Source organism: Hyperoodon ampullatus (genome assembly GCF_949752795.1).
Source record: "Hyperoodon ampullatus genome assembly, chromosome: 8".
Taxonomy (NCBI): Eukaryota; Metazoa; Chordata; class Mammalia; order Artiodactyla; family Ziphiidae; genus Hyperoodon; species Hyperoodon ampullatus.
The window spans coordinates 92019173-92033639 of NC_136921.1; the positions used below are offsets into that span (position 1 = coordinate 92019173).

Genomic DNA, 14467 nt, shown 5'->3' on the forward strand with positions numbered 1-14467 from the left:
GGTGGTAGAGATTGCATGAATAGCAGTTTGTACTGTTTGGCTTCTTGTTTTAGAGCTCTTTTAAACAGAATTTTTATTTTGAATTTAAGATTTCTTTTTCCTTCTGTAGAGCATTTTTCCTCATCTTAATACCAGCAATGCTTTTTTATTTCTAGAAGCCAAGCAGAAATATTTTGCTTTCTGAGAATGTCATGCTATTTATTATTTTAATGACAACTGGTGGTTTCCTGGAGTACTGGACACAAAAGACGGTTTGAGTTGAGCTTAAAATGGTATTTAAGTTTTCCAAAAGGCAGATGCTATGGTGGATCACTGAAGCCTGATAAATGAGAGTGCATTTTAGAATGACAGGCTGAACACTTTAATGAAAGAAGGCTTCCCATTTTAGTTGGCCAATTAAATCGCTGCTGATGACTTTGGATCATTAATGAACATTTGTGGAAAATGACCATTTGAATTCAATTATTACAATAATGCATTTGAAAAGTACTAACTACAAATAATCCTACCCGTAAATAAGATTTATCCATTTTCCCATAGATAAATCAGCATCCTGCTTTGCTTTTTAATGCCAAAGTAAATTGACATTTCAGAATTCTTTTATAGATTAAGTACATATCCTTTCTTATAAAAGTTCTGCTTAGAAAAGGTTACATTTTCGTTGAATGCCTTTTAAAATATAATTTATGCTGCTAACGATTATATTCGTTATTCTCAGAATAAATTAGCAAGACTTAGAAACAAAGAAGGGGAACATGATACAGTGTATAAAAGCAGATAATTAAATTTAAGATGGTTTAGGTGTTTGATTTATTTAGTGCCTAAAAAAACTCTAATTCTGGAAAAATAATAGGAAGAAAATAACAATTATTTGAACATGCAAATTTATTTTAAAGTCATATGAAAAGAAAATGCAAATGGAAAGCTCATAACCAGATTTTTTTCTTAAGCCCAAAGTTCAGATATTCTCAATTTTTTAAAAGCTTTTGTTCTCAAAATATTTTATGGATATATAGCTTGTCAGTTTTTGCTGTAGTATACCCAGCAAATTCATCTGGATATGTTTTCTTTAGTTAACTTTATTTTCTCTGAAACTTTGGCATGTTCTGGTAAAGACAGGAGGTGGGTTCTTTTGAAATGCATGTTTTTCTCATTTTGTTATTTGTAAAATGGGCCATAATCTCAGTGCAGGCTCCCTTCATCTCCATTTTACAGTTTACAAAGAAAGGAGACACTGTGGAGCACAGGCTCCCCTGGGAGTACACTGAGCTTAATGAGCTTGATAGTCTGGTGGGCTCAATAAATCAAATACAGCAAAACATTTCTCATTTTTGAATAAAAGCATTTATCACACAGTGTTTGTTCATTCATGGTCATAAGATTGATTGGTTCCCAGCATCATAGTGTATATTGAAGCATTTTTTATTTTGCTTTTCCAGTGGGCAAGTTACGGAAGCAGTGGCTAAAGGAAAGTATCTCTGATGTCGGCTTTGGGATGCTGAAGTCTGTCAAGGAATATGTGGACCCCAATAACATCTTTGGAAACAGAAACCTTTTATAAATCCATTACTATTGTTAAGAAAAATGTCACTTTTTTTTTAAGTCTTTAACTATGGTTATACCAGTAATCAGATATATCATGGACTTTATTTCAGCTACCTTTGTTTGTTGGTTTAAAATAAGTTTGTTTCATTCTGTAGTTTGTTTTGTTTCTACATCTATGGATTGACAGATGGTATTCCTAAATCTCTCTCATTGTAGGTGTATCAGTTTACAGCCAACTGGTTGTCATTTCAAATTTCAGTCAGGCAGCACAAGGCTGCCAGTGGTTAATTTCAGAAGAAGATGCTGCCAGCTGTTTTGTATTGATGCTTCTTCTTAGGAACAAAGCCAGATTTTGGTGTCATCTATTGTTTCTCTAGCCTCTTTTTTAAAAGGACGTTTCTGGGAAGCAGCTATCTAGGGAAGGATTCCACTGAGGAGTGATATACATGTATTTTTTTTAAGAGTGCATTCTAGTGTGAATAGGTCATTAAGGGAGAATACCCATGAAAGAATATAGGCAACCTCTTACTTAGGATGCCTTCAGTTCTGTAAGGTGCTTGGCCTACATTTTTCTTTGAAATTAGTATACAGTTATAAAACCTTAAATCATTAGTATGCTTTATTCTGTCAGGGGACATGTTTTTGTTCTCCATGTTTCTGTTTCTACTGAGGTATGAGTTGTATTTGTATCACTGAGATAACATATTGTTATATCCTAATTCATTCATAATATGTTTTATAAGAAAAGCTGACTTATCACTCATTGTACGTGAAGAACAGGTTTACCATGAAAAGAATGTCTTTATTCAACTTACAGTTCTAATGTTTCTCATTTCACATTCTTGTTGCTGAGATGCAGAAGAAGCTACAACAGGAGCAGAAGAGGGAAGACTTCTTACACTGAATGTCTCCAGTTCAAAGAACTGTTTCGGCTAAAGAAACACAGTCATCATTCAGCTACTGAATTTGAAAACCTCAACAGTTTCAATGACAAAAAACCTTTTTAAAAAAAATTAACCCAAACAACATGATAAATTTCCATATAAAAGTAAAGTTTCAATTTAGTTTTTAATAATGGTTTAATGCCTTTTTTGAATTACTGGTTTAACCTAAATTTAAAAAAGTAATGTATTAATACACATACCATAATCAAAAGTTTGAAATATCATATTTCTTAAACAATAGGGAGAACGTTAACCACATTTAGCAAATATTTTTACATTCAAACCTGGATATTAAAATAAATGAAATGATTACTTTGAGTCACTGTCTGTCAAGGTTCATGGTTCACATTTTGAGACAGATTCTTTTCTTAATGCAATACCTAACTTTTGATAATTTTTTTAGAATTAATATTTGATCAGCTAATATGAGTCAAAATGCAGACTATCCTTTAGAAGGACACACTGTCTGTCTATATAGCAACAGCTCCAAAGTATTTTTGGGCAGTTTGATACCTTTTATATCTGAAGTAGCCTTAACCAGAAAATCTAAAATTGATTCACAAAATGATATTTTTAAGACTTCAAAATGATGAATAATTTTTAACAAATAAAATTGGCCTCAAACTAATAAACTTAAAATCTGTAAGCAAATCAAAATGAAACATTAGTTTAACAACAAAAACTAAATATTTATTTATTAGAAGCTGCCTCTCTTCATTGGTGATTTATTTTTAATTATAAAATTTCCAGCAGATCTTTACTTCAAGCCCTTGATATTTGAAATAGTTGGATACTTGATGAGGAAATTACACTTCTATAATTATAAAAATCTCAGCTTTATGAAATGCATCTATTCATGAAAGTAATTTCTCTAATTGGTGATCAAAATGTAAAATTTAATACGATACTAATATCTCACTGGAGTGTATACATGTTTCTGAGTAATTTTTTAAAAATAAAACTGACAGATTCATAAGCAGATCCATTCCTTTGCACGTGATTGTTATAACGTTCTTTCCTAGGGAGTTCAGTTTTCAATAACCTCAGAATTAGGAAATGTAACACCTGAAATTGTTCACTATTCTACATGAACCTTATAGAAATTAGTGATTTATGCGTTTGTTTTCTTCCATGCATGCATGCCTCTCCAACCTTGATTTTGTAGTGATGACTACATTTTGTACTTAGAATCATTTCTACAGGGATCATTTTGAAACACATAAACACTCATCAGTACTGTTTCACTCTAATTTAGTAAATCAGAAAGGCTTTCCCTGCTTCCACGCACCCACCTCTGAGAGGTGCCTCAGCTGCATAACTGCATAACACCAATTTGTCTTTCTTAAATTAGTCATATTTCTAATATTTTATTTGATGATGTCACATTTGGGTTGACATTTTAGTGGGAATGGGAACTTGCTGCTAGTGAGAAATGGCATTGAATACCAGAGTCAGTATGAACAGGCTTTATTGACCCCTAGAGAAACAGCTGCCTTAATGTTTGGTGCACTTTACAGTATATAAGTGAGTTTATTAGTGTTATGCTAAGTAACATGAGCTTTTTTAGTTTAGTAAGAATTGCAGAAGCCACATGTTTATTGTACCCAGCATTTTACCACAAAGAAAGAGGATTAAATTCTTTCCTCTCTTGAGGAATTGGGAGTTTTCTTCCTAAATGCTTACATACTATAGTACTATTACTTAAAAGCTGTTTATGAAGCTGGAAGCATTCTAGTATACATAGCTGTGTTGATGTATTTTGGAAAACAAAAACTCAGTGAAGGATGAACTTCCATCAGTGTGTGTATTAAAGAAGATACAGATGGTTGCAAGAAAACCTCTTTTTCAGAATATTCTCTTAGTAACTGCTGAGTCCTAGCTTGCAGTTTTGAAAATGACTTTTGCATGTTGTTTTCAGAGGTTTTCCATTGTCATATTCTTTTATAGCTGCAACTTCTTAACTATAGCTGCTCAGAGAAGCCCTGTGGTCCCAAGCTGAAGTCTGTAACCTTGGCTGTTCAAATGGGCTGAGTTTGGTTGAACATCTATTCTATGTAAACGTAGAATGCAAACATTTATTATGCATTGATGCGCAAACTGCACATGCTGGTGCTTGAAGCAGCCAAGGTGGAATTCTGTGGAAAGCATATCTACATTTTAAGAAGCACTGAGACAGGAGTTAAGGACATCTTTAATAGCTTTTTGTTACCACTTAATCTTTGGTGATTTCGATTTTAATTAGGGTTTAGCTCGTGGTGGGAGACAAGCCGAAAATAACAAGTGCCAGGATAGGATTGAAGAATCCAGAATCACCTTTGGCTTTATGAAAGCTTACCTTTGCCCAAGGCTTCACGTTCCCAAATGAGCCACCTGTCAATATATACATTTAATCCTCATTAATTTCATATAGTACATTGATGCGGAAATCCAGAAGGTGTAAAAGATTGTTTTAAACTATTGAAATACAGTGTGTAACATGAAGGATGTAAGTTACTCAGCTTTCTGCTCCCTAAAGCAAACAGTGTTTGTCTTTAGTGTGAAATTTAACTGTAAAAACTACCTGTAATGTCAACAGATTATAGAAACTTATATTATTAATAAAATGGACCTGGGTTTAAGAGATTTTTTTCTTCAGACGGGGTGTGAAGCTGTTCATTCTTCTGTTTGCGTCTGGGTTTGTCTTTCGATTTTAGTTTTTCATCTTCATATTTCCTCTGATTTGAAAACAAAATTAATTTTTATAATTTTATTGATGAAGCATGATCAAGTGCAACCTAAATATAACTAAATCCTTTTGGATTTATAGATGAATATATTGTTAGCTAGGTTTTATTACTCTAATTACTTTAAATCAATGTTATATTCCTAGGAGGTGTTTAGTCTCCTGTGAACCTGAAGCATTCCCATTTGAACCTTGGAAGATCCTCAAAGAATGAGCGCTCTTGTGCTCTCCTAACCACAAGAATTCCTTAACAAACGTGAGTAAGGACCACTGAAGCCAAAGAACCATCACAGAATTAAGTAACTTTAGTTCTGTGAACATGAAAAGGTTTCTTTTTTGGTTCCCAAAGGAGATTATTTTGTACTTTTTTTTTTCCCACAAGGAACAAAAATAACACATTACATATCATTAAGAGCATTTTTCAAAGACTCTGAACTTCCAAATCAGCAAGAGAGAGAGAGAGAAGGAAAAAAAATATTTTAGTGTGGATTTCTAAGCAGCATATATACATGTTTTTAAGGCATTTTATTGTTGGCAGTGTTTTTCGTAAGCACCCTATGAAACATGTTGTTTAACCCCTAAAGCAGTCTTGTTCACATATCCAAAAAGGACATGAAACGCTTGTGCTGGTGTAAAGTTTCTCTAAATAATTATTTTTTGAGCTATTTAAAGCTCACAGTGCCTTGTTGGGATTTTTTTTTCCATGAAATAGCCATTATTTAAAATGAGTGGGAGAGGATAAGTCTTTAAGGCCAGAGCTTGTGTAGCAGTTCAAGGCTATTCCTCTTCAAGAACACGTCAGGAATGAAGTAGTTGTGTGTGGAAACACAGAAGATCCTTTCCACAGTGTTGGTTTCAATCACCTATTCTAGCATATTTAACTAATGGTGTGGTGGACCTGTATTCTCACATACACCTATTCAGTCAGTGGGATTTACATGTACTTTCTTTCTTGCATTTTCATTCCTTCTGTCCCAGCTTAGTAGCCCTAAGGTGTGGCTTGGTGGATGTGGCATACTTAGTCCTGGAGACACCCACTACCTGTGCTGGGTGTTCGCTCACACAGCTCCCTGAGGAGCAGAGCCTGGAGGACGGGAGGGGGGTGGGTTCCTATTCCTTATGTTGGGAGTCAGTCCTTTTTGTGTGTGATGGTGCCTTCAGAATAATGAATATTTCTGTTTCTGAACAATGATAAATCTGAGAAATATGTGTAGGTTATATTTCTTAATTTTTGTCCTTTTTCGCTAAGCCTGTGAAATACTTTGGCTCTGATAAAACTTGACTTGAATAATATCTTATCCTGAGTCTTCCTCTAAGGCAGTGCATATTCCTGCCAGTACTGTAGTCATCTTTTGGGAACTACATGTGGGTAAGCACTTGTATGTAAGCCATTATACTGCTGTAACTAAGCATACAAATAGTTCTTCTCTTTACATTAATAGTCTTAAAAGTGGATATGTAGTGGGAAGGAAAATTCTTAAGGGAGTCCAGCATAGCTTTGTCAATTCAGACTGAGCCATACTGTTTTCCAAAGGGCTCAACATATAGTCTATATACTGTGCTTTCAGTGTATGTTTGGATCTCCTTTTACTGCTTTTCCTAGAATGTACTGTTCTATAAGCAAATGCCCATGTGTGATTTTTAAGATGTGCTGGGAAAAAAATAAAACAATACCAAAACCATTCATTGTTACGGAAATTGTTGCTTTTTTTCATGTTGATTCCATCTAATCTTTACAGTCTGTTCCCATAAGTAGCCTCTCTAGTAGTGAATGACAAGTGCACAGATACTGATTTTGTCCCTGCCTGTGGCTCCCACACTGGAGGGAAGGTTGTAGTTGTCTGGGCTCTGAAATAACTGAAGATTGGACCTGTCGAACACAGTCTTACTTGATACATTTAAATAATAACTTGCCATACTAAGAGTTCAGCTCTTATATAAGTTAGTTATAGTTAGTTAAAGAAAGCAGTTTTCTGCCGGGCTCATATAAGGCTCAGACTGAATGAACCTTAGAAATCATCTCATCTTTTTCCCAAACACAATTGGTATCTGACCTCCCTACCCCTCAGACCACAAACAGATCACCAGTTTTTGTGAACATGTGCTGTGACCACATGGGAATTTACTGCTTTTCCAGCAGGCCTTTTCCCAGTTTCTGAAATTTTCCGGTATTAAGAGGTTTTTACTTATAAGACTGAAATCTGTCTCCCTCTTCTATCCATTACTGTAACGTCTGTCTTGTGTAGTCATGAAGAATTGCCCAGCTGCTCTGTTGAAGGGCAGCTCTGCAGGCATCTAAAGACAGCTCACGTTCCCCCAGACCTTCTTCAGTCAGCTGTGGTTCCTGTCTGTTCTAGACCCTTCGTCATCCTGATCTCTCTCCATATGTGCCCTTTTCATGTTCTTAAAATGGGGTGTCGAGTTCTGAATGTTCCAGAATAGGACCAATGATTCCCTTATTCCTTATTCCAGTATTCTTTAGTCAGTCTTGCATTTTTGGTGGACGGCGGACATTGCACTGTCATCTCACACTGAACTTGAATTTAACAGTTTGTCTTTTCTGCATGTGCCATTTTGGCCGCATCTCCATGGAGGCTGATTTTTTATTTTGTATTCATTTTTATTGGAGTATAGTTGGTTTACAGTGTTGTATTAGTCTCTGTTGTACAGCAAGGTGAATCAGTTATACGTATACATATATCCCCTGTTTTTTAGATTTCCTTCCCATTTAGGTCACCACAGAGCATTGAGTAGAGTTCCCTGTGCTAAACAGTAGGTTCTCATTAGTTATCTATTTTATACATAGTAGGTATATATGTCAATCCCAGTCTCCCAATTCATCCCACCCCCGGCTTCCCCCCTTGCCTCGGTATCCATAAATTTGTTCTCTACATCTGTGTCTCTATTTCTGCTTTGCAAATAAGTTCATCTGTACCATTTTTCTAGATTCCACATATAAGCGATATTATTCGATATTTGTTTTTCTCTTTTTTATTTCACTGTATGACAGTTTCTGGGTCTATCGACGTCTCTGCAAATGGCACTGTTTTGTTGCTTTTTATGGCTGAGTAATATTCCATGGTATGTATGTACCACATCTTTATCCATTCCTCTGGATGGACATTTAGGTTGCTTCCATGTCCTGGCTATTATAAATAGTCCTGCAATGAACATTGGGTTGCATGTATCTTTTTGAATTATGGTTTTCTCTGGGTATATGCCCAGGAGTGGGATTGCTGGGTCATACGGTAGTTCTGTTTTTAGTTTTTTAAGGAACCTCCATACTGTTCTCCATACTGGCTGTATGTATCAATTTACATTCCCACCAGCAGTGCAAGAGGATTCCCTTTTCTCCACACCCTCTCCAGCATTTGTTGTTTGTAGATTTTTTCATGATAGCCATTCTGACCAGTGTGAGGTGATACCTCATTGTAGTTTTGATTTGCATTTCTCTGATAATTAGTGATGTTGAGCATCTTTTAATGTGTTTTTTTGCCATCTGTAGGTCTTCTTTGGAGAAATGTCTATTTAGATCTTACCCCCCATTTTTTGATTGGGTCATTTGTTTTTTTGATATTGAGCTGCATGAGCTGTTTGTGTATTTTGGAGATTAATCCCTGAGGCTGATTTTTTGAAAGCCTCATTACTTATATTTATTCTTACTAAAATTTGTATCTTACTGTATTTAGTTCCAGATTTTCAAAATTTTAGAATCTTGACTCTTACCCAGAGTATTTTTTGTCCCATCCAGCTTTGGGACATCAATAGAATTGAGACATGTACTGTCTGGATTCTCAACCAAGTAATGGCAGGCACCTGCAACACACAACAAGGGCCTGCCCAATAACACATCCAGGAAAGAGCATTCAGGGTTCAGCTAGCGCACATTTCCACTTGACATGCTCTTGTGTTCACCTCATATTTTTACATTTTGTCAACAAATAGGCCTTTTTCCAATGAATCAATGTTTATGCCAGACAAACATTAAACATGCAAATGACGTCTACTTGGATTTAACATCTCCAGCTGCCGGGCTGAAATCCTTTGCTAAAGCTTGCTGCTCCAGTTTCCTGTGCTACCCTATCAGACAAACAAGTGAAGTCTTTCACTGCCATCACATTTACTTTTGCCTGTGTTTGCCTTCAGGGGCATGTCTCTTTCTTTTTCAATATACTCGTAAACTCATCGTGTGCTGCATTTTCTGATGTGATCTGTTGATGGGCGTAGTATTGACTGATGGACAACCTGTAGATCCATTCCTACATAGTTCTGTCACGTCCTTTGTACCTCATTGTGTCCGCATTAGATCTGGAAAGATAATTTTTTAAAATGACTGAAATTTGTCACTGTAAAGCTGTAAAATAACTTAGGAGAAGGTGGAGTTCTGAGTCTAAGAACACAGTGAAAAGGGTTCTATTCTGGAAATTTTGAAGACGCTCCATTTTTCTCTACCAAACTACTAGTCACTTTTCCTATTTGGGCCTAATATCTTTTGTAAAATGAAAAACTCTGAGGTCCCTTCTAAGTCAGTCTCAGTGATTCTGATGAGTCTCTGTATTTTTGTCAAACACTACCCTAGAATTGATTATTGCATTAATAATTTATTTTCTAATTTAACCGTTATTAGCCAGACACTGCTGGGCACTTAACCCTAGACAAGAGGTTCTGATTGTTATCACAACAACTCTGTGAAATGTATGGTATCGTCCCCTTTTTTCCGGTGAAATAACTGAGATTTAGCGACGTTGAATAACACACACTGTTAGTAGCTGGGAAGTGGCATTGCCAGGAGATGGTGCCAGGTCTGACAAAATCCAGTCTCTGTGCTGGCTGCTTCACTGCTCTAGGCTGCTTGTGCTAGGTAGTAAGTCTGATGTATACAGAATTTCTGCTTTTTAAAGTAGATTGTTAGTCATTGCCCTCCACAGAAGGGCACAAGTACAGAGGGGAAACAGCTGTCTTCATGAGTACATGCCATAGAAATACCAGGAAGCCTTTTGTCCCAGATGCTGTCATGCTCTGTAAATGCGTAATCCCTGCATTGATGCCTTTATAGATTTAATATGAAACTCATGAAAGGAAGCGCTGTGTTTGATGGACTTAATAAATTTGCATTTTTATAACTTTAATATTGTATTCCTTTGAGCTGTACTTAAAAATGTAAGAGTAACCTGTTACTATAAGTTATACATATTCCTGTAGAGAGACTAGAAATTGAAAACTATTTAAGATTAAAGAAATGTTTTATTATAATCTAAGACCAATCTAGGTTCTTTGGAAAGTCACAGTTCCTTAAAACTGCTAATTTAAGAATTAAGGTTGCTGCTGTAGGATTAGGGTACTCAAAAAGTTGCATATATTTTATAATTAGAATGAAGGTATAAGTATAGAGCTTGATGGTTACAGTCATGGTGATTATGTGGTTGGACAACCAAGAACCCAGAGTTACTGGCACATTACAAAATGTGCTATTTAACTAATACTAAGGGTATATAGCCCAATAAGTGGAAACGAAAGCCCCAAATGTCACATTAGTCCCAGTGGTAGGTCAGCAGGGGATAAGAGGCAGTTAGTGAATGGTGGATAGTGAGCTGCAAGTCACACCATTGGTAGGAAGCTGCTCAGTGTGGCAGAGAATACCCTCAGGAAAGCACAACCTCCCAGATGTTTCCAGATCACCAATAGTCATTAAAAAAAAAAAAAAAAAAGACAAAGGAACATAAGACCAAAGATTGTATTTAAAAATGCTCATGTTCACCAGAAATGAAAGGTTTGTCTTTGGTGATGTAATCCTTTTAAAACCAGTTAGTGTAGATAGCCATATTCTGCTTACCCGAACAGATTTCCAGCACTGCTAACCCTCCGAATGCCAGTGTGGAAATGAGCCCAAGCAAGGATTATAGGGCAGAAGGGTCAGAAAGTTACTCTCTTAACACTTCCCCTCCAAGCCATTTGCCCTTTCTTTAAAAATAAATTATTTTTTTCTCATTTGCCCTTTCTTATCTCATTAGAAGCTTATTTACTTGGGCATCTACCCCATAGCCCTCAACAAACACACAAATTGTTCTAACCTCAGGCCAAACCTATCACTGACAATTCTGTTTGGATTCCACCTGAGGTGCTCCTCTGAGGTCTGAGAGGCCATACCTCTATGTTCCTATATCACCCCTTTGGGAGGGATTGTCATCTTCTATGATGACAGCTGTCTCATTGCTTGATGATCTCTGCCATCCCCATAGTTTTCCCAGTTCCCAGTTGTCTGCTTCTCATGAATGGGTCAGCGTTAGCCACTCTACACCTGACCTTCACAGATGACATTAGTGTCAATATCTGTGCCACAGCTGAGGGCAAATTCAAAGAGGGGCTGTCATGAGAAATATGAATCCTTTTGTAGGCATGTCATGTCACTGATCAAATGAGTCTGCTTGGTGGTTCTGCACAGAACAAGTTTTTGTTTATGTCTGAGAAAATGGAAATAACTACTTGGGTACAACAAACACATGCGTATATTCTGAACATTTGTGTGGAGATGGGTTGACTAAGGTTATGAAATAATGGATTTAATATTTGATCTTTTTAAAATACACTGTGCAGATATTATGAAGAAATCTTAAAGGAGCAAAGGCTTGAAAAATATAGGGAAATCTTTTTTTGTCAAGAAAAGTGCTTTTAGCACTGAGTACATGAAGTTCTAGGAGCATAGAACAAAGCTTTTCATCAGAGCTTTAGGGATGAAAGCCTTCATTCAAATGGCAATGTGGAGTCATCATAAAGTCACTTGCTTATTAGTATCAGTAAGCAGAGGTGAGTACTTTGAAGGTGAGTTTAAAAGAAGTATATCCTGGGGCTTCCCTGGTGGCGCAGTGGTTGAGAGCCCGCCTGCCGATGCAGGGGACATGGGTTCGTGCCCCGGTCCGGGAAGATCCCACATGCCGCGGAGCAGCTAGGCCCGTGAGCCATGGCCGCTGAGCCTGCGCGTCCGGAGCCTGTGCTTCGCAACGGGAGAGGCCACAACAGTGAGAGGCCCACGTACTGCAAAAAAAAAAAAAAAAAAAAAAAAGAAGAAGTATATCCTGAAAATAAAGAACAATAAGAGCCTGGGGGGTTAGACCCTTCCCCAGTCTCCTCCAGGGCTCTGACGGCTGGCCAGTTTTGTAGGCTTGGTTCATGAGTCTTTGCTGTCGCCAGGCAGCAATCTATCAATCCTGGTGGGTGCCTCTCTGGAGAGCCAGTGTAAGGAAGGGGACAAATGCCACCATGATTGACCTTTATTCCTTTACTCAGTGGTAGGAGCCGTCAGGATTTCCTGATGCATTACTAACGAGGAAATCCCAACTGCCCAGCAGCAAGGGGTTAAAAACTTCTGAAAAGCTTTTTATATTCTGAAAAGCTAAATTACACATACATGCAAACCACAAACACACAGCACCTGGGTAAATAAAGTGTGGTTGAATAAAGGCTGGGCTATTTGCAAAAGGGAATCTGGAAAATATTTGCTTTTGGGTGGTTAACATTACTTACATTTTATGCTCTTTTTTTTTTTTAAGAAAAAAAGTTTAGAGGAAATGTGCAAAAAAAAATTTTTTTAACATGGCTGTTAAAAAATAAGATTTCAGTTCATTTACTTTCCAAATCTTAAGGGGCTATGAAGATTGAGAGTGCACAGAGCTACTGCACAAAGAAGCAGCAACACTTTTAGTACAAAAGTTGTTAAAGAACATTTCCCAGTGATGGAATTGTGCTAAGGGATGCACTGAAGAGGTCATTAAACACTGATTGTCCTCCCAGTGTGGGCTCAAACATCAGTGGTAAATGGTATCAGCTTACATAATTAGATGAAAAGTGCTATAAATTCAAAACCATTGGACTTCATAATAAGCCACATTTTCTGATAGATCTAATAGAATTTGAGCACTCAGGAGGTCATGCTACAGAGGATTTATGCTGAGTACCTATGTGAGTCCCTGTCTGGGTACCTATGTGGCTAAGTGATTTCTCCTTGAAGGAAAGAAATCATCTCATCATGGCAGGGGTTCACTATCTTTCAGTAGAATGCTATTAGGTTGAACCATAAAAAAATGCTAGTTTTGTAGTTCAAACACTTCCAAAATCAGCAATTTCATATAATTCAAGCTACTTTGTTTTTCTCTAAGTCAGGTCGAGTTGGGGTTGATTTATGGAGAGAAAAGGGGTGGGGAAACAAATAGTAAAGCTCTTGTATGGTTCAGAAAATAAAAATGCCTAAGCAGAATAAGTGGGGTTTTCATTGGAAGGGTTGTGGGCATGGCCTAGCGTTATGAATCTACCAGATGAGGTTTCAGAATCGACCTTTTCATCAGTGATGGAGGTGGGAGAGAAGTTTGGTGGGGTCATGGGAATAGTTTAGATTTTTCCTTACCTGAGAGGCCACCACACAGAAACAACTCCAGCATTAACATATCCTAAATTGCAAACACAAAGGTAGGAATTAAGAAAAGAGTTCTCATGATACCTCTGCTATTCCTCATTGTTAAATGAGAGCACAGTTATGAAAAAACAGTAAATATATCTTGTTCATGTATTCAAATTATTAACAAATGGAACAAAAGAAAACCATGTAAAATTCTTGCTTTGACAATTGTTTATTGTCTCTAAACCACAGCACCATAATTTTGTTAAGGGCATAAGATCTCACAGTGACTCTTGAATGTTTGAAAAAAAAAAAAAACACCAAACATTTATAATGTATTTTGGTTACATAAAGCATTACATTTATATTGAAAAACCCTGACAAAACACCCTAAATGCTATATAATATGTATGCATTAAAATTAATATAATAATGAGGGTAGGCTGTGAGGATAGGACACACAATCCCTGAGGTTCTTATTAAAAGCCTAGAAATCCTATACCTTAACTACTGAGTCCTGGGCCTGATAGTGCCAAATCCCTGGATAACATAATCCTTGTGCAGGGGACTTTCAAAATGCACAAAGTACAAATGATAACAAAGGAGATGGAACATAGGTGCTAACAATTTCTAATAGAAATGGTGTCCCCATGCAGTTTTGAATTTTTCATAAGTCTTTCTAGGTGTCAAAGTTCTTATATTTCACTTTGTGAAGATTTTAAAAACAAAATATTAGTTATTTTTATAATTTTAAAGTTTACAAAGCTCAACATGTAATAAATCTAAAGAGGCCAATAGCTAACTACAGATAAAACAGAGTGAAAAACAGATGTAAAGCCATTATGATAAGGCCACTGTCAGATATTA

General features: G+C 36.6%; 1 protein-coding gene across 1 annotated transcript in view; it reads left to right on the top strand.

Annotated features, from left to right (window-relative positions):
- AGPS (alkylglycerone phosphate synthase) overlaps positions 1-1561 on the top strand; it is a gene marked incomplete at both ends in the record, with an annotated part of 139643 nt that extends 138082 nt beyond the window's left edge. The window contains one exon of the mRNA XM_079710107.1: positions 1440-1561. Coding sequence (XP_079566233.1) covers positions 1440-1561 — 122 coding nt within the window. The remainder of the gene's footprint in view (positions 1-1439) is intronic.
- Between the last annotated feature and the right edge of the window lie 12906 nt (positions 1562-14467).